The sequence below is a fragment of the Equus quagga genome, chromosome 15 (genome assembly GCF_021613505.1).
Source record: "Equus quagga isolate Etosha38 chromosome 15, UCLA_HA_Equagga_1.0, whole genome shotgun sequence".
Taxonomy (NCBI): Eukaryota; Metazoa; Chordata; class Mammalia; order Perissodactyla; family Equidae; genus Equus; species Equus quagga.
In genome coordinates, this window is record NC_060281.1 from 36,861,487 (window position 1) to 36,882,130 (window position 20,644).

The 20,644-nt window shown below is 43.0% G+C and overlaps 1 protein-coding gene across 1 annotated transcript; it reads left to right on the forward strand.

Moving 5' to 3' along the window:
• Positions 1-1,028: 1,028 nt before the first annotated feature.
• ZSCAN31 (zinc finger and SCAN domain containing 31) lies at positions 1,029-14,042 on the forward strand. The gene is made up of 4 exons (XM_046639393.1): positions 1,029-1,115; positions 9,968-10,439; positions 11,247-11,397; positions 11,937-14,042. The coding sequence occupies exons 2-4, from the start codon at positions 10,059-10,061 to the stop codon at positions 12,710-12,712; spliced, it is 1,308 nt and encodes a 435-aa protein (XP_046495349.1). The 5' UTR covers positions 1,029-1,115; positions 9,968-10,058; the 3' UTR covers positions 12,713-14,042.
• Positions 14,043-20,644: the final 6,602 nt, after the last annotated feature.

Sequence of the window (20,644 nt, forward strand, 5' to 3'; positions counted from 1 at the left end):
GAATGAATTAATTAATTTAAAAAATCAATTCAACTTAAGTATGCTGTCCCCTTCTCTGCATTTCCATGGCTACCACCTTGATTCAGGCCCTCTCTATCTCTTCCCTGGACTCTTGCAGTAGTCTCCTAACTGGTCTCCCCGCCTGTAATCTCAACTCCTTCCAGTCTATCCTCCACACTGCTGCCACGATAACATTTCTAGGTGTAAATTTGATCACATTGCCCAAACTCCTTGGTTAGGGATCCAGGAACAGCAAGTGCTGGTGCCCCTGTCACGTATTCCATTCTCCAGCCATGGTGATCTGCCTAGTTCTCTGGGTGACCAAAATATCTCACCCCATTCCTGCTTTTAATCTTTTATTCCATATCCTGGAAATTCCTTTCTCTTGCTCCTTTCCCCTTGTACACCTGCAAGCTCGTTTTGCTTCCTGTTCTGCTCCATTAGTTTCCTCTTTCTTCTGTGTCACTAATTTGGCCTAATACACACACTTATTTTCGAAATGCACAGCATTATACCGTTCCAGGGACTATCCTCTTCGACTTACAGTTATTTTATTCCATTTCACATGCAAATCAGTTTTATATAGTTACTTGTTTACATGCCCGTGTCTCCTTCTAGACTCTGGAGGTTCCAGAAGACAGGTTGAGAGTAAAAACCATCACCCACCACAACAAACCCTTTGTATTCTCACTCCCACAACCACATCTCCGCTCTGTCAGTGAGGCTAGCGGAAGGGGACAGACTCAGGAAGGAATGAACGATAAGTATTAGAACTGGAGGAGCCGTGAAGTCCGTTCTGGCCCTAACGTTTTGCGTTTCTATGACCGTCTGACTCCCAGATGCCAGAGTCACTCCGCACAGAAATCCCTCGCTGGGGAACCGCCTCGCACCCCGTCGGGCTGGATATCTGGCTCCGAGCTCTGTCAGGAGGTAGTCATCAAGACGCAGCGGCCTCCGGAGCTCCTAGAGAGTACAAGCTAGCTCCTGGAAGGAAAAGAGCTGCCCGGCTTCTGCGGCTGGACTCAGAGCGGCTGACGCACTTCCGGCCTTTGTGGTTCGTCGGTTGCCGGGCACCGCTGCTCCGCCTCAGAGCCTGCGCTTCCCAGGCCTCGAAGGTGAGTCTCGCGCCGCTCGTCCCGACCCCTCGAGTCCCGGAAGATTTAAGGTCCCTGTTTTGGAGTCGGCGGGAGGGGATGGTTGTGCTAGCGTGGCCCCCGACACGCTCTCGCAGTCGCCTAGACCTGTTCACGGGCGTGAAGCTCGTGGAGTAGGAGGAGGTCCCGCCCCTGCCCCTGCCGAGGTCATGGGAGAGACCCGTGGAGGAGGTGGGGCTTTGTGACAGCCCGGGAGGACTAGAGGTGGAGGAGGGGCGTGCGACTGCGGGTCTCTCTCTGTCAGAGCCCCACTCCCTGTATACCCATCACCTTCATTCAACAAGTGCTAACATTAAGCGGTATTTGTAGCATCTGTTTTTTTCTTTAAATATTTGAAAACACATTACAAGCATCATGACTTGTCCCCCATAAATAGTTCCATATGTGCATCTCTAAAAGTTAAGGGCATTTTACATACGCAGATCATAACCACAATATCATTAACACACCCAACTAAATGTAGGAGCATTCCCTAATATCGCCTAACACCTAGTTCATATCAAATTTCCCTTAGTTGTCCTACAAATGTTTTTTGCAATTGGTTTGTACCACCTAGGATTCAATTAAAGACCATTCGTTGCATATGGTTAAGTCTCTTTTCATTTAAAACTGCCCTGCTCTGCTCCTCCCTTCCCCCCATCCCACTGCCTTGTTGAAGGGGAGACTTGCCAGTCCTCCTGTAGAGTGTTCCCATTTCTGAATTTGTTTGTCCCCTCATGGTATTTAAGTTGTTCCTCTATTTTCTTGTCATTGTTGTTGGTTGTCCTTTGGGATTTACTTTACAACACGGGTGTTTTATGATTTTCATTCTCTCTCTCTTGCTGTTGCTAACATGCTGAAGCTAATAAGAAAAAATGTTCTTTTATGCTCTTTCCACCATGTTTTTAGTTCAGTTAAGGAAGATGAGGACCTGTGATTGAATTCTGCAATTGTGTCGCTCTTTTATCATGTGTGTGCTGCCTGACACATAATAGGCACTTAGTAAATATTTGTGAAGTGACTTCCTTTGTGGGTTACAGGTAGTGCAGAGAAAGTGAATATGAATTTAGGCTGAGCTCTCCTACTTCCTCCAGAAGTATGCCTTGCACACACCTCCAAGATTATAACTTTTATTTCATCCTTTTGTGATTCTATCCCCATGACCTCCTGTGTATCCCCAGCTCTTAGCACAACTCCATAAACATCTGTCCAAAGACTTTGTTTTCCAAACAAAGGTTAGGCTTTCAGTTGTATGTATTTTTCAAAGTTAAATTAATTTGAAGAGTACAGTGACATATCTAAGCGGAAGTCTTGCCGGATCTAGTGCAATAGCCTCCACCCCCACTCTTCTTTCAACTCTTGCCTTTTCTGCTTCCACTCTTGCTTCCAACTTCATTCCCTCAGCTTGTTCACTATCCGGTAACAGAGCTGCTTCAAACATAAATCCAGTCTTCTCACTTCCCTTCTTAAAAGCCTTTAGTGGCTTTCCATTGCACTTAGAATAAAATCCAAACTCATGCCCTACATGATTTGGCTTGTCTTAGAACTTAATTTTTTGCCACTCTGCTCTCACTTGGCTGTAGCCACTCCAGCTTCCTTTCATTTCTTTGACCACACCATGCCCTGCCTCAGGGCCTTTGAACAGTCTCAAGTGCTCTTCCTGTCCTCCACCTCTACTCTTTGCGTGGCTCACTCCTTTTTGCTCTTAAGGGCTCAGCTTAAATGTTATCTCACCTCTCATCACCCTATCTTAATAGGGCCTCCATTTATTTGATAACTCAGTGCCTAGTTTATTTTCCTATAGTATTTATCACACCTAGTAATTATTTTATTTGCCTCCTTACTTTTGTTATCATTGTTATTATTTTTGATTTGTCTTACCCATTAGAATGTAAGCTCCAGCAAAACAGGGACTGGTTCTGTCTTTTTCACCATTGTATCTCTAGTGCCTAGCAAAGTGCCTGGTATATTGTATGTGCTCAGTGAACATTTATTGAGAAAAATGAGTAAATAAATGGCAACAACATCTATCTGTAACACAGCCAGGAACTATGACTTCAGAAGAAATCAAATAGGAAAACTTGGAATGGTTAATATAAACGGCACCAAATTTATCCACTATATTTAAAAAATAAAGTGTCTTAAACCATTGGCAGAATTCACTTTCTTGTGATTGTAGGACTGAAGTCGCTGGTAGGACTGAGGTCCTCCTTTCCTTGCTGGCTGCCATCGAGGGCCTGGTCTCAATTTCCAGAGGCTGCCTGCGTTCCTTTACATGTGGCTCCCTCCATTATTGGCAAGCCAGCAGTTGTGCATCAGATCCTTCTCATGCTTCAAATCCCCCACTTCCTCTTCCGCTGCCAACCAGAGAAAACTCTCTGCTTTTAAAGGGGTTATGTTAGTGGGTTAGGCCCACTCAGATATCTCCCTATCATAAGGTCAACTAACTAGTGACCGTAATTACATCTTCATTACACCTTTTGGCATGTAAGCCAACAATCATAAGAGCAGCACTAGAGCATGGAGGTCATGGGGCAGTCTTAGACTTCTGCCCACCACAATACCACTAGTTAGTTTATTCTGCAGTTGATGGATGTTTGGGTTGTTTCTAGTCTGGAGCTATTATGAATAAAGTTGCTCTGAACATTCCTCTATTTCTGGCCTTTAGCAGACATAAGCCCTTGTTTCTTTAGGGTATATATTCAGGAGTGGAATTACTGGGTCATGGGGTACATGTTTGTTCAGCTTGTCAAAGACTGAGGAGACCATTGCTAAATATCTGAAATGAAAAGACAGCTACAGAGGTATGCTGCCTTGGCACAGTCCTGAATGGAAGGGATTGCTGGTCTTGTATAGGGGTTTTGAGAAGCATGGAGTTCAGTGATTGCTGGATCTTTGTGGGGCTAAGTGGGCTGGCACCATCTGTGGAAGGGTGGTTTTATGGGACAAACTGTTGTTGATTAGTTGGCACTTAGAGCTGCGTTTATTGAAATGAGTCATTAGGATTGGTTCATTTTCAAAAGCTATGGCTTGTCACTAATTGACTGACTTGCAAAAACATGTTCTCTGATGTGACCTGTTGTGTGATTGAACAGCCCGTTCTGGGCTACTTGGTACCATAGCACAGAACAATCAGTCTTTGCCTAGGAGTGAGGGAACTTTTTTCCTTCTCAAGCTTTAAGAGAGTTCTATCAGTATTAATGCATGAGAGTTCCATTTGGTCCATATCATTGCCAATTCACCCTTAAATTATACGATATGTATTTACTTTAGAATTTTTTTAACGAAGTCTCTCATTGTTAAGTATTTCTATTCTCCTTACAACAAGGGCTTTAATACACTAACATTTACTGAACATCCACTACATCTTGTTATTATATGTTAGAATTTTTAGTCTCATATCCCTCCCTTTTGTATAGTAAAATATTCTCACATAAAAAATGTAATAAAGGTTACCCGTTGAAACATTCCATATCATCCCTGCCCCCAGCCACTCATTTCCCACCCCTAGAGGCTAATAGTGTTTCTCAGGTATCCAAATAGAAAAGATATATATTCTTTTTTTCCTTTTTTTATACAACTAATTGTATGTTATTCACTCTGGTTCTTCACTTTGCCTTTTTCACTTAAATATATCTTGACACACCTTTCATGTCTGTGCATAATGAGCTTCCTCATTTTTTTAAGTTGCATAGTAGTACAATATATGGATTACTGTGCAGTCATGCGTTGCTTAACGACGGGGGTATGTTCTGAGAAATGTGTCGTCAGGCAATTTCGTCATTGTGTGAACATCATAGAGTCACTTACACAAACCTACATGGTGTAGCCTACTACACACCTATGCTATATAGTACTAATCTTATGGGATCACCGTCATGTATGTGGTCCGTCATTAATCGAAACGTCATTATGTGGCACATGACTGTAATTTATTTAACCAGTCCCATTTTAGTGGACATTTAGGTTGTTTCCAACCTTTTACTGTCACAGTCATATAGTAAATAACCTTTTATATACATCATTTTACACATGAGTGAATATGTTAATTTATAGGGGGTTTTTTGGCCATAATCATTTAAATTTATTTTCATATTTTGTCAGTTCTTGGGCATATGTTGTTTCTTCTATTTCACACCTCCTCGCTGAGTTCACCTTTGTTTCCTGGACTACATCCTTTACTTTTTTAGGAAGTAGGTGGTAAATGACTTTATTTTGCTCTCCTTATTTAATTATATTTGGCTGGGGGTCAATTCTGTTGACGGTCATTTCCACCACTCTGATTGCATTCTGAACCCCATTTTTGTTAATGAGCAATATGCTGTGTTTCCTTTGTAGGTAATGTGTCTCTCCTCTGGTAGCTTTTAAGATTGTCCCTTTATCCTCAGCAGGCTGCAGCTTCACCTTATTATATCTACATGTGCACTCTGGATCTGAGAAGCCATGCCTTCATTTCTGGAATATTCTTAACTTTTTTTCTCATCAACTATTATTTATCAGCCATTCATTACATTCTCATCCTCTGAATCTCGTATTATGTTAATGTTGTATTCTCTTAATATAGGCTCTATCTTAACTGCTCTTTCATATTTTTCATTTCTTGCTGCATTCAGAGTGAAATCTTCAATATTGTCTTAAAAATCACTGTTATTCTTGGGGCTGGCCCCGTGGCCGAGTGGTTAAGTTCACGCGCTCCGCTGCAGGCAGCCCAGTGTTTCGTTGGTTCAAATCCTGGGCGCGGACATGGCACTGCTGATCAAACCACGCTGAGGCAGCATCCCACATGCCACAACTAGAAGGACCCACAACGAAGAATATGCAACTATGTACCGGGGGGCTTTGGGGAGAAAAAGGAAAAAATAAAATTAAGAAAAAAAAAATCACTGTTATTCTTGAGCTGTGTCTGTTGTTTATCCTCTAATGCATTTTAAATGTCAAAAATTTTTTTTTATTCTAAAATTTCTAATTCTTTTTATAGCTGCTTGATGTTGCGTTTTCACCTGTTTTAGTTTCATTATCTCCTGTATTTCTCAGAATCACTTATTTTAAAAATTCCTTGGACTATAAAATAAATTTCATCTCAAGTGAATTTCTATTCTGATTGCTGATTGGTTTTCTTAGGGTTAGAGTTCTTTGTGTGTTTTGGAATTTAGTTTGTAGAGTTATTTTGTATGCAAGGCTTTCTGTTGTAGATTTCTCTCTCTTCTTCCTTCAGCATTATATCCAAGACCCTTTCTGGGTCTTATAACCAGTGCTTGAGTGTTGCTACCCTAGGGAGTTATTAGGGTGGGCAGACCTAGTATGGGGCCAGCAGCTTCTGGGCTAAGTTTCTGCAGATGAGGTTGGTCTTGTCCCTTGGCTCCTGGGCCAGTAGCTTCTCATAAAGTCATAGCCCAAGTCAGCAGCCTACAATCTTTTTTTCTGCCCCCTTTTTATGAGTGTGAATGTCCACTGATGCCTCTGGCATTAGAAAGTGAGCCTGGTTCCCTACAGTCTGAGACACACCACCTTGAGTTTCTTTAATCTCCCAAGAATTGAATTCTAGCCTGAACCTGACTGCTTCTAGACCATTAGCCCACAGCCTTAACTCCCTTAGCTAGTCTGTGTTTCAATTTCTGGTCCACTGAGATTTTTATCTTGTATTTGTGGCTGGCCATGTCTTTCTCTTTATCTCTTTTTATGTATCATCTCACAATGCCTAATGTTTGGAGGCAATTGGTAATTAAGCATGAACTGGCTGTACCGTGTTGCCCTGGAAATCTGAGTCCAATCTTCGATGTATTGCTTTTGAGCCGGTTGGGATGTTCAGGTGGATGCCCCTTTGGGATCTAGAGGTGAGCTTTAGCACATATCTGGAAGGTCACCACTGGCCATTGTCTGCCCTGGCCTTTCTTGAATATTTCTTCCAGGATTTTCAACTGTCTGCTGAATATTGGCCTATAAATTCATTGTTTTATTTTGTTAGGGCTATTTCTTCTGTAAAAAGAGGGTATTCAACTTACTAATACTGCTTTGCTAATAATACCTGGTAATTAATATTTATTTAGCAATTGCTATGGGCCAGATACTGTGCTAATCTTTTTATATGCATTACCTTATATAATCATCACAACAGCCCTATAATAGGGGTGCTATGGTCAGTCCCACTTTAGAGAGGCCACATGATTTAAACATTATTTGCTATCATGCAGTGTTTCTAAAGGTGATTTTAGAGAACTCATTCCCTTCAGTTCATCAGATGTGTATCAAGTACTTGCTCCCTGCTAGGACATAAGGTGACATCAAATTGCAAACAATTGAATAAATCAGGGCACATAATTGAATAAATTAGGTAAACAAAACATTGAAGAAAGATTCATCCACAATTTTGTGGCAAGTCCAGATTTGTAAGTCTCCTGCGCATTTTGTTAGAAGAGGTATCTGGGATCTGTAGCAGGTTGGGGCATGGTTGAGAGAGGAGACAGTAACACATGGGGGACTATCTGGGAACACCGGGTAACACATACAGATCCTGGGAGCAGGGGTGGCATGAGGGAGAAGAGAAAGAGGGCATTTTCCCTTCCCTGTCCTTGCCATGGCTTGATGAAATGAAAAGGGAGGTAGAAAGGAAGAGTTTGTTTATTTATCCAGAAAACATCTATGGAGCACTGACAGTGGGCCAGCACCATGCTAGGCATTAGGGATAAAGACAGAGTTCACGGTGGCACAAGATCAGGAGGTAAGTCCTAAGTCCACCAACTGTGGGGAGAACAACACAGAGATAGAGAGGCTGCCCCACCTGTTTGGGTATGTGAGGGATTGCCTGTGGTGCTCAAGTTAAAAAAAAATGATCTCCATGGTTTCTCAATAGCATTAAGGTGCAGAACCCATATCAGTAGAACAATTTTTGCCTGTAAACCTAACCTAAAAATGTGGGAAGCCACATTTTTAATAATAATGGAATCTAATGCAACTTCATAGTTAGAAATTCTCAAACTTATGGTTGTCCTGGACTGAAGACTCAACAAACCTGATACCCAGATGCTGCAGTAAGGTGTAAAAAAAATACATTTGGCCCTGGACATTGACAAAGAATAAGTCCCACAATCTTTGTAATTCTTCATATTCTCAATGCTGTGACATAATTTTATGTAAATATTGTACTAAAGTCTGTCTCTCCCACTGTAAATACCATAAAGGCAAAGACCATGTCTGTTTCCTCTCACTGCTTTGACCTCAGTGCCTACACTGTGCCAGGCATCTGGTGGGCACACAGTATTTGAATGAATGGAATAAATACATTTTCCATCAATAAAGTATAACCGAAAAACTTCTGAATTCTCTCAGACCTTAATAATCCTATTAACATAGGGCTAAAGTCATATATAAAACTTAAATTCCATCACTAAAGTAAGCATTATATCAGTGTAACCACCATAAAGCATCTCAACTTAATCTGCCACCACCCTACAACATCTTCCTGCCATTTCCTTCCTGAATTTTACTCAGTATTCCTTTAAAATACAGATCTAACATGATGACAATGAAATAAAAACCTTGATACCCCTTGGTTTTCCATATAATATAGTCTAAACATCTTAGCCTAGAGTTCAAGGCTGTTTTCTATTCCAGTGCAATGCATCTTTCCAGCCTCATGTGTTTACACCCATTTTCCATCCCCACCCGACACTCTAGAGTTCAGCCACCAGTTCAGCCCTGCCGGTCTTTAGAGACACTATACAGTGTAACCTTAAATATTTTTGGTTGTGTTGTTTGCTTGGCGTCTGATGTTGAATCCCCGCCCACTGCCCTTTCTCTGGCTGACAAATTCCTGTTCATTATTTTAGGCCTGATTCAAATGTACTTGCTGCTAAGCCACATTCTTCCACTGCTCCATACCTAGTCAGACTTACTTTTTTCCTACTCTTTGCTCCCAGAATACTTAGTTGAAGCCTCTATTATAGCTCTCATCATTTGCTCTTATAGCTAGTTTTGTATGTCATGTTCTTCACCTAAAACTATGAGGCTTTTAAATCACTACTATTTATTTATTCATTTGTTTATTTATTTTCTTGGAATAAGCACTATTATTTCAAATGGTACAAAAATCAGAAAAAGTACAGCAGGTATTCCATGAAAAGTAAATTTCCCTTTGTCTCTTCTTCTGCAGTTCCCTAATTCCCTCCCCAGAGGCCACCCTTCTATATCAGTTTTTCATTGCCATAATAATGTGGTATAACAACCACAACATTTTTGTGGTATGCAGCAGTAAACATTTATTTGGCACTGAATCTATAGGGTTAAGCTGATCTGGGCAGGGCTAACTTGTATATCTGCAGTCACCTGTTTGTCCAGCAAGCAGCTCTGCAGATCTTGGCTAGGCTCACTCACATGTCTGGGGATCAGCTGGCTGTTAGCTGACCTAGGATGGTCCATCTGCCCCACTGGGGTGATTTGCCTCTGTCCTGCATGTCTCTGATCATCTGAAAGTCAGCATATTCTCCTGCTAGCAGTTTAGAGGGCAAGGGCAAGCAAGCTCAATCACAAGTACTTTTCAAGTTTCTGCTTGTATCACCCTTGCTAGTATCACATTGGCCAAATCAAGTCACATGATTGAGCCCAGAATCACAGTGGGAGGGCATTGCAGAGTACATGGCAACAGGGAAGGGTAAAGAATTTGGGCCATTAATGTATTCTGCCATACCCATTTTTCCAGTTTCTATACATAGTATAAGTAAAATCCTATATATGCTTATTGTTAAGATAAATGATAGCATAATATTCATCATTCCTATATTTGGTTTTTTTCCCCACTACTTTTTTCTTTCCATTAATACATACTGTTTTATCATCAGGTGTATCCTTCTAAAGAAGATTAAGTCAGGGAATCTAAAATCAGTTACCCTTTGCCCCAAGCTGGAGTGAGCCTTCTAAATTAATCCCAGAATGACTTCAACAGAAGAACAGGATGGCCTTAAGATTGTGAAGGTGGAGGAAGACCCTATGTGGGACCAAGAAACCTACCTTGAAGAGAATAGCTTTTCTGGCCAGGAAGCCTCCCGCCAACTTTTTAGGCACTTCTGTTACCAAGAGACTCCTGGTCCCCGAGAAGCACTGAGCCGGCTCCGGCAGCTCTGTCATCAGTGGCTGAGGCCAGACACCCATACCAAGGAGCAAATCCTGGAGCTACTAGTGCTGGAGCAGTTTCTGACCATCCTGCCTGAGGAGCTCCAGTCCTGGGTGCGAGAACACCATCCCGAGAATGGGGAGGAGGCAGTGGCTGTGGTTGAAGATTTGGAGCGAGAGCTTAGTGAACCAGAGAACCAGGTGAGAGGAGGAAGATGGGCTCCTAGACACTGAATACTAAATGAAGGGTGAAGTTGGTAACCCAGGTTGGTTGGCTGTAGCCACATGTACTAGTTTTCCATTGCTGTGTAACAAATTACCCCCAAGCCTTAATGGCTTAAAAAGACAAACATTATCTCACAGTTTGTGTGAGCCATGATCTGGGGGGCTACTTAGGAGGATCTCTCATGAGGTTGCAGTAAAGACATCAGCCAGGACTACAGTCATCTGAAGATCTGACTGGGGCTGGTGGCTCCACTTCCAAAATGGCTCCCTCCCATGGTTGTTGGTCAGGGGCCCTCAGTTCCTCACTGGCTGTTGGCAGGAGCTCTTAGTTGTTAGCTGTATGGGTTTCTGCTTAGGGCTCATTGAGTGTCCTCACAACATGTCAGCTGGCTTCCCTAAGAAGGAGACAGAGAAAGAGAGAGAATAAGGATGAAGCCACAATACTCTTTATGACTTAGGCTCAGAAGTTACATACCATCACTTCTGCCACACATTCTATTCAGTAGAAATGAGCTATTAAGCACAGCTCACACTCAAGGGGAGGAGAATTAGGTTCCACCTTTTAAAGGAAGGAGTCTCAAAGAACTTGTGAACATATTTTAAACCACCACATCCCTTGGGTCACTCTTGTTCTCCCCCTTCTGCTCTTGGGTGTGGAATTAAAACTCTGGGCCTTCCCCTCTGCCATTTCTCTACAAAATATTTCATATGGTCTCTTTCATTGAGTATTAGCTTGAGCTCCTGTAGTGCTTCTCTTGTGAATCCAAATATACCTACCTTCAGGCCCCAGATTACCAACGTGGACATTCTGAAGTGCTCTCAGGGGATATGGTGAATCTGAAGTCCAAGCAGGAATCAGCAGCCATCCGGCTTCAGTCCATGGTGACACAGCTCAAATGTGAATCTTTTGGTCCCCACCAATTTGGAGAACAAGGTAAGGACTTTGACGGGTCCATTCAGGGGATCTCTGGTGGCTCTGTATAGGGTAATAGTTAAGACTGTGGATCTGGAGCCAAATTAGCTGGGATGGAATTTAAACACTGCTACTTAGTAGCTCTGTGACATTGGGCAGGTCAGATAACCTCTTTGTGCCTTCAGTTTATGATTATATAATATGGAGATAATCATAGTACCTCAGTCATGGAGTCATTTGAGGATTTAATAAGTTAATAAATGTAAAACACTTAGAACAGTGCCTGCTTTGTAGTAAGCACTCTATAGTACCTACTTTCATACATCGTGTTGGGGAGCCTCGCCTTCTCTGAGTGACCCCCTCCAGCCATTTCAGCAGTGCTGACGATCCCTTCGTCTGCTGGCCTCAGTATCCCTGTTTAGCCCCTCTTTACCTTACACTGCCAATTTTGCATTCCTAGAACATGTGTGTTTGCTATGGATCTTCATGTTCCCCAGCCCATGGTTGTACTCTGTCGTAAAGAAAAGAGATGATGATGTCTGGCCCATTTATTATTCCAGATGGTGAAGCTGTACCTGAAAACCAGGCATTGGCCTCAAAGCAGGAAGTCTTAAAAGAAATGGAACATTTTGGGAATAGCAGACTCCAGAGAGATGTTCCTCTGGATTCTAAGTATAAAGAAACTTGTAAACGTGACAGCAGGGTAGAAAAGCAGAGGGGACACCCCACTGGAGAGAGACGTCACAGGTGCAATGAATGTGGGAAAAGCTTTACTCAGAGTTCAGTCCTCATTCAGCACCAGAGAATCCACACTGGGGAGAAGCCATACGAATGTGAAGAATGTGGGAAGACCTTCAGCCAGAGGTCAGGCCTGATTGAACATCAGCGGAGTCACACAGGAGAGAAACCCTATCAATGTAAGGAGTGTGGGAAAGCCTTCAGTGCCAGCAATGGCCTCATTAGACACAGAAGAATCCACACAGGGGAAAAACCATATGAATGCGAAGAGTGTGGGAAAGCCTTCCGCCTGAGCTCATACCTTGTTCAGCATCAGAGGATTCACACTGGAGAGAAGCGCTATCGGTGTAACGAGTGTGGGAAAGCCTTCAGTCAGAATGCGGGGCTTTTCCAGCATCTCCGAATCCACACTGGTGAGAAACCTTATCAGTGTAGTCAGTGCACTAAAAGCTTCAGTAGGCGAACGCTCCTTATAAAACATCAGAGAAGCCACACTGGAGAGAGACCATATGAATGTGATGAGTGTGGGAAAGCCTTCAGTCACCATTGCAACCTCATTAGGCATTTCAGAATCCATACTGTTGCCAAACTAGACTAATTCCATGGACTCCCAGGCCCTTAAATGGGGCCATCTTGGAAAGTAATATTTTCAAGTGGCTTATTTGTTATCAAATATATCTTGCTTTGGAATGAGTAGCTTGTCTGCAGACCAGGTGCTGGTGTCTCCTGGGTGGATGACTGTGGGTGTGCGCACTTGCTGGGCAGCCTCCTTCTTGCCTATCCTGTGGTTCATTTCTAATGATTTCCCTTAAAGGGACCAAATCTTACCTGGAAAAAAATTGGTACGGAGGGGCTGTTATTGAGTAATACTGAATATTGAACAACTGTAAAAGACTAGTATCTGTGTATACTTTTTAAAGATTGGGTAAGTTCAAGTGATATTCAGAGGCGAGTCTTTTTTTTCCCCCTGTAAAAGTTACATTTTAAACACATTTAAGGTTTTGGGGAGTAGGAATCATTTCCACAGGAAACATTGCCGTGGTCTCCCCTAGGAATGTGATGTATGGTCTCTTTGGTGCTTTCATCAGGAGGGGTGGTATACTCATTAACCAAGCAGCATTATCCATGGAGTGAAACCCGTAACCTTGATGATTTTGAAATCTATGTCCCATTTGATATCTAAGTGCAGGTTATTACCATATTTAAGGTTCCCATTTTTTTTATAAATAATGAATGAGGATATTTTAATATCCTCACGATGTACCTTTTTATTCATAGTCTTTTCTGTCAGCATTATTCCCCTGCCACTGCCCTTTGGAGGTTATCAGCAACATTGAATGCCACTGCAAGCAGTGTTATTGAGGCCCTGTAGAGAAAAGCAGCCTCTGACCTCAGGCAGCTGCTTAATTGGGGAGACCAGCATGCTCAGGGCACATGCTGTCAGAGTTGAACACAAGCTCTGACACAAGACTGTCCAGGTTCAAATGCTGCCTCTCTATACTGTGCGACTTTGGGCAATTTATTTGAATGCCCTTAAGCTATGGTGTCCTCATCTGTAAAACAGGGGACGATAACAGTATCCTTCTCATAGGATACATGAGATTATATTAATACAAACTTTTAAAGCACTTAAAACATAGCTCTCAATAAACGTGCACTATGATTTACATAAGAAATAATACCATCTACTGAATATAGGTGGAATTATAAGTATGTTAGAACTAAGTAGGCTATTAAATGCCTCTACTGATAGTCTCATACTTTTCTCCACAGTCAAAATCTGAATAAGAATTTCAAAAGGGAGGAAATAAAAGTTCAGCTTAAAAGTATACTGTGCTAAACCTTTGTCTTCAAAGTTTATAAAAAATGTTAAAAGTATATGTGTGTATGTATATATATGTGTATATATATTTGGTTTTCCTTATAGCTTAGAGACCATAACAAAAAAAAAAAAACCTCTAAAATTCGTTGACTATTTCATTTGTGAATAGAGCAATTAGCTAAATTCAGATTATCTAGACTAATGCTTATCAGATTTTAGAGTATCTACAAATCACCTGGGATCTTCTTAAAGTACAGATTCTAGCATGAAGGTCAGAATGGAGCCCAGGAATCTGCAAGTTTAGTAAGTTCCTGGTGATGCTGATGCTACTGGTTCATGGAGCCACTCTGAGTATCAGGCCTCAGACAGCCCTGCATGTTGATACGGTCCTTCAGAATTGCTAGAGGTGCCAGGCAAATCAGTTTCCTTCCCATCCGCCTTCCTCCTGCAACCTCTGCATCAGTGTGAAGTCCCTAAACCTGTGCTCCCCATCTGGACCCACTGCCTGCCCCACCTTAGGAGGAGTGAGATACCCTGAAGTGCAGTGGGCAGGTGGGGTGAGGTGGGTTTGGGAGACAAGGTAGTGTCCTCTGCTCTGGCACAGGCAAATTCAGCAGTCTTTACCTAGGCAGCCTAAACAGTACCTACAAAAGTTTGCTTCAGGAAAAAAGCTGCTGCTGCAGAGCTTCTGCTCTTCCTCCTGCCTCCTCTGCACAGGAGCTCCCAGGGTACACGGGCCAGGAGCTGTTGCATGTATACGAGCGCACTGTGGACCTGCCAGTCCTTACCTTTCTTGGTCTCTCTGAGCATTTCGGGACACAAGGACGAGGTCTCGGCTGAGGTGTCCTTACCTAGGGTGCTTCTACATACCACATCTACCTTCAACACTCGACTTGGGCTTGGTGCCTCTGGGACTCCAACCCCAGTGCTCAGACAGCCACTTCCTCTCTCACTGCTCAGAAAGGCAAAGAAAAGCTCACAGAGAAATCAGCCACAAAACAGAGGCCAAAGGGGTAAAGGAGAAGAACAAAGAACAGCAGATCACCTGTTGGGGAGGGGGGTGAGAGAGAGAGGAAGAAGAGAGGGCCGGACAGGGCAAGGCTTCAGTGAGGAGAAAATTGAAGGGAGAAGTCGGGAATGTTTCGTTTTTTCAGATTCTGTTCCACCGATCTGGTCCAAAGTGTTATAATAGCTGATGCCACAGCTTCCCTGCATTCAGCCTCACTGACAGTGACAGGAAGCATTTTCAGTGCCTGTGATCAGAGGAGCAGCAAGAGACCTGGAGGAGAGGGAGGTTCAGGCAGTGGGTAGGGGCACTCAGTTAATCAGCAAGCATCCACTGAGCCCCGCTTTGGCCAGCAGGCGTGGGACACATCAGAACAGAACAAGCAGACACAGGTCCCTGCCCTTGCAGAGTTTACATTGTAGCAGAAGAGAAAAACAATAAACAATGAGCATAAGTAAATTGTGTAGTATGTTAAAAAGTGATAAAGTGCTTTGGAAACAGAAGAAGGTGGAGCAGGATAAAGGAGTGAGGTTTCATCGAGTGCTCGGGAGGCTTCATTAAGAAGGAGGCGTTTGAACTAAGATTTGGAGGAGGGTGGGGAGTCAGCAGAGTGCTGTCTGGGAGGACGTTCAGGAAGAGGGATAAGCCGATGCAAAGGCCCTAAGATATGGAATAAAAATAGCTGTCCCGTTGGGTTTGTCAAATTATCCTCACAATCACCCCAGAAGAGAAAGGTATGTGTATTTGCCATTCACATGTATAGCTGAGTAAACTGAGTGCGGTGGAATGAAGAATGAAGTGACTGCTCAACCTCGAGTGCCTGTGAGGGAGCAAAGGTCTGTGATCCAGACCAACTGAGTCCCCTTCTAGTGCTCTTTCCTACTAAGTGCCTGGAAACTTTGTTTTCCCACCTGGAAAATTCTTCTTTTCTTCCTCACCTAGAAATCATAGGTGATGCCACACAAATAGATGTCAGAGTAATTATTTTGAGTGACTAGCTGTGTCCCGAAAGCACTGGGGAGGGTGTCCAGCAGATAACCTGTTAGAACGCAAGAAGAAATGGATAGATTCCTGCAGAGTCAGGTGATGTTAATGGTTGGGTGAGAGCCTGGGGAGTGAGGGTGGCGAGGTACAGGGACTGCAGGCAGCCAGCGCCTGATGGGAAGGAAGGGCTGGCAAAGTGGAGGCGTGGGGGAACTGGAGACAGTCAAGTTTGCTACTTGGTAGCAGAGCACCGCTGCTGTTTGTTACTATCTAGCTGTGTGACTGAGACAAGTTACTTCACCTCTCTGTGCTCTTGTGGAAAGAGAAAAAGTCCAGGTGGATAAGTAGAGATCTCCAAAGCAATATTTTGATAACTAGAGCTCTTCTTCTCTAGCTCTCTTGGTGCTCTCCCTTAAGTGAAATCCATTTGTAACAAGTGGGGGTAGGGTGGGGCTAGGAATTGGAAGGGAAAAGCCAGGCCTGTATCGAACGGGAGGTCCCAGGATTTTTTGGGAGGGGGAAGGAAGAGAGTCTCCAATTTGCCTCTTTGCTCTGGATGGACCCAAAGGGAGGAGGCCAACGAAGTGAAACAACTTCAGAGCAGCCTACAGAGGAAGCGGAAGTATCTGCGTGCAGCGGGCGGGGGAGTGGGGCCATGACGCCAGGTTTGCCCAGGTCCCAGGCGCCACCAAGTGATAAAAGTCTGAGACAGAGCTCAGTCCCGCCCTGGGTGAGTCCTGGGATGAGGGCAGCGGGGGGCTGCGCTGTGAACCAAGACGGGATAAATGCTTGCATTTCAGGAATAAATACCATACTACGACCACTACTAATAGATGCTTGTATAGCCCTCACCAGGTGCCTGGCACTGTTCACTCGCCCAAGGTCCACACAGCTTGTAGCACTAAAGGCACCCTCTGTGCTCTTGACCCCATTTCAGATAAGAAGCTGCGGAGTATTAAATCAATGCTGTCAGGCTGGGCTGGATGCCTTTTAACTGCCACCCTAGTCAGAACTGAGAGCACGGTTTAACAGTTCTATTGAAAGACATTGAGGTTGTGTCTGTTTTTCACTACATTTTAGAAACAACACTGCAGTGACAGGTCTTGAACTTGCCTCCTTGAGCACAATAAGTGCAGGAACATAGCATATGTACATTTGTAAAAAGTTCTTTACTACAGAGAATTTAAAACATTGATAAAAGTTGAAAGAATAGTATAATGAATCCTTCCATGCGGTACATCCACTTTCAACAGTTAGCAACTCATGACCAGTCTTGTTTCATGTATATCCACATCCACTTCCTCCCTTCCCTAGTTATTTTGAAGCAAATCCCAGATGTATTATTTTACCTGTCAATATTCCAGTATGTATCTCTAACAAAAACTCTTAAAAACATAGCGATAATACCTTTATCGCCTAAAAATTCAGTAGTTATTCTTTGTATCATTGCATATCCAGGAAGTGTTTACAAACCAATTCTTATGTCATTGTTCCGCCACACCCCCATCTGGGTGAGCAGTGTGGGATAGGTTGCCAAGAGACCAAAGAAAAGACCTGGAGACAGGGAACAACACATATGGGTTTATTGGGAGTTACAGGGAAGGTCCAGTGGCGGCTGGCTGGACAGCAACATGTACCCGCTATCGCCCCCTAGAGAAGCTTGCTTAAGTAGGCAGAGGAACAAAGGCTGCATGCTTGCCAAGGGGGATGGTCCGTATATGACCTGCACTCCAAGGACCAGAGCCCCTCTGGAGGGCCTCTATATTCCTTCAGACCGCCAGGGTCTTGGTGCTAACTCTCCCATGAGAAAGCAGTGGGGTTGGCCAAGCCCAGGTCTGTTATTATCGTGAGTGCTGGCGCACAGCCCAGACAGGAGCCTCAAGGACACATGGTTTTTAAAAGGGCACGCCAGCTAATGCCCCTCCAGTCTTCATTTTTTTACGTTTGTTTGAATCAGGATCCCCATGCTGCCTACAACTGTGCTTGACTGATAGGTCTTGTCTCTTAATCTCTTAATTAGATATCGCTTTCATTTCTCTTTCTCCCCATTGCATTGTATTTGTTATGGCTGGCGGGGGGCGGGGATTGTTTATCCTGTAGTTGCTCAGTCTGCGTTTTGATGAATGCCTCCCTGTAGTGTGGTTTAAAATCTTTCTCTGTCTCTGTATTTCCTGGGAATTGGTAATTCAATCTAGAGGCTTGACCATATACAAGTTCAGCCTTTTGGGCAAGACCACTTCATCATGGTGTCATTTTCTTCAATCAGGAAGGAATGTCTGGTTTCTTTTTGTGATGTTAGCAGCCATGGATGAATAGTGTCTTTATCCATTAATTCATAATGGATGGCAAAATTGTGATATTCTAATTGCATCATTCCTTCTTTATTCACTAGAAGAATACATTTATTAAAAGAAACTTCTTATCACCTATTTTGTTACTGAGTGGTATAGTTCACATGGAAAAGGCGGGGTAAATGCTTGATTGTTTCCTTTTATTTACCAGTTTTCAAAATACTTAGTTGGTTCTCTAGCATTCTCTAAAGGTAACTAATTCAGTTTTTAAAAATACTAATAATTATGAACTCATGGATGTAAACACACTTGAAGTGTTTGAATCCACTGCTGTCATTATCTTTACTGATGTTCGGATTTTCCATCTTCAAGTGGGAAGCTCTTCAAGTTAGCTCCCAAGTCCTTCTGACATGAGACCTTCATAGTCAGGGGCTTCCTTGCTTTATGGTTTGACAAGATGTTTCGGGCTCATGTCATATATTTCCTGTCTCAGATCTGGATTCAGCCATATCTCCCAGGAGCCTTGATTTCTTTTTGGAGAAATGCACATAACCACAAATGAGGTATTGGGGGAGGCTCATTTTTTAGCTGGTCATTGTTGCTAAGCCTTTTCAGTAGAAAAACCTAGGGCATATACTTCCAATTCAAATTCAGGACGATAGGCTACAGTCATGTGTCACTTAACAGCAGGGGTACGTTCTGAGAAATGTGTTAGGTGATTTCATGACTGTGTGAACATCACAGAGTGTACTTACACAAACCTAGATGATATAGCCTAATAAACACCTAGGCTATATGGTACTAATCTTATGAGACCACCATATCTGCAGTCTGTCAGTGACTGAAACATCGTTGTGCAGTGCATGACTGTATTTACTTCTCTCTTACATTTTTTTCTACTCTTGTATTAGTTATCACTGTGTAGCAAATTGCCTAAAAACTTAGTAGTTTAAAACAACACACATTACCTCATAGTGTCCATGTGTCAGGAATCCAGGCGTGGATCAGCTGGGTCCTCTGCTTCAGAGTCTCTCAAGACTGAAATCGAGTGTTGATAAGGCAGGTGTTTCATCTGAAGGCTTGACTAGTGAAGGATCCAAGTTCACATGGTTGTTGACAGAATTCAATTCCTTGAGGGTTCTTGGACTGAGGGCCTCAATTATTTGCTGGCTGTTAGCAAGAGGGCGCCCTCAGTTCCTTGTCATGTAGGCCTCTTGAACATGACAGCTTGCTTCACCAAAATTCCCAAGGGAGAGCATCTGCTAGCAAGCAGAAGTCACAGTTTTTTGTAACCTGTTCACAGTAGTGACATCCCCTTGACATTGCTGTATTCTGTTGCTTAGAAGCAAGTTAATTAAAGGGAGGGGATTATACATGGCCTTGAATACCGGGAAGTGGGATCATTGGAGGACATCTTAGAGGCTGCCAACCACAGTTTTCTCCTGTGTCAAGAATCCCAGTTCTCAGTGACAGTAGGGATGATAGAATTAACATGTCATATGTGCATTGAAAATTTTAACAGATGCTAAAGAGCCTCCAAATTGGCTGTGCCAATTTACATTCCCATATCCCACATCCTTGCCAATGTTTATATTATCAAACTTTTAAATAGTTGCTAATCTGTTAGGTATGTAATGGGGTCTTTTTTTTTATTTTTAACCCCTAATACTAATGAAATTAAAATTATGCATCTCTTAATTTTATTGGCCATTTGCTTTTCCTCCTTTGTGAATTCCTTATTCATATCCTTTTTCTTTTGGACTTTTTCTTTTCTTTTCTTTTGGACTTTTTAACCTTTCCTTATTGGTGGGCAGGAGTTCTTTATATTCTGGATATTAATCCCTTTTTAAATCCTTTGTCATGTGTGTGTGTGTGCATATATATATATATATATATATTTATTTATTATATATGGATGTATGTATTTATTTCATTTTTTAAAAGATAGGACTATCTCTGAAGACAAGATGGTGAATGGGAGTCTTCTTGAATCCCAGACTCCAGGCAGAGTGCACGTGCTACTAAATTATTGAAGCTCAGACCATCTGGAGAACCAAGAGAAGTTCCCAGTTGTGGCCATGCCAGTTCCCTCTTGAATAGAAAAGGGCTACACAAGTCAAGGTGGGGAAAACAGCTTTACATGGAATCAGGAATCCAGCCTGCCTGGAAAGAGTCCTTCACACCAGGAAATTTGCAGACAGCACAACACCTCTGCTACTAGGATTCCCTTGGGCCTGAGTGACTTTGATCCATCTTGGGAAATCTGCCATTGGAAGCTACAGCCAGAACACTACACAGCAAGGAGCAGATACTGGAGCACTTCCCAACCATCCTGCTAGAGGAGCTCCAGGCCCTGGTGAGAGAACATCACCCACACAGTGAAGAAGAGGCTGTGACCTTTTGGGAAAGAAAGACTAACGGATCAAG

What these genes read in the sequence shown, in the direction of transcription:
- ZSCAN31 (XM_046639393.1), top strand. Translation starts at nt 10,059, where the DNA reads ATGACTTCAACAGAAGAACAGGATGGCCTTAAGATTGTGAAGGTGGAG. An exon ending in TTAGTGAACCAGAGAACCAG is followed by an intron (nt 10,440 to 11,246) that starts GTGAGAGGAGGA and finishes ACCTACCTTCAG; the next exon opens with GCCCCAGATTACCAACGTGG. An exon ending in CCACCAATTTGGAGAACAAG is followed by an intron (nt 11,398 to 11,936) that starts GTAAGGACTTTG and finishes TTATTATTCCAG; the next exon opens with ATGGTGAAGCTGTACCTGAA.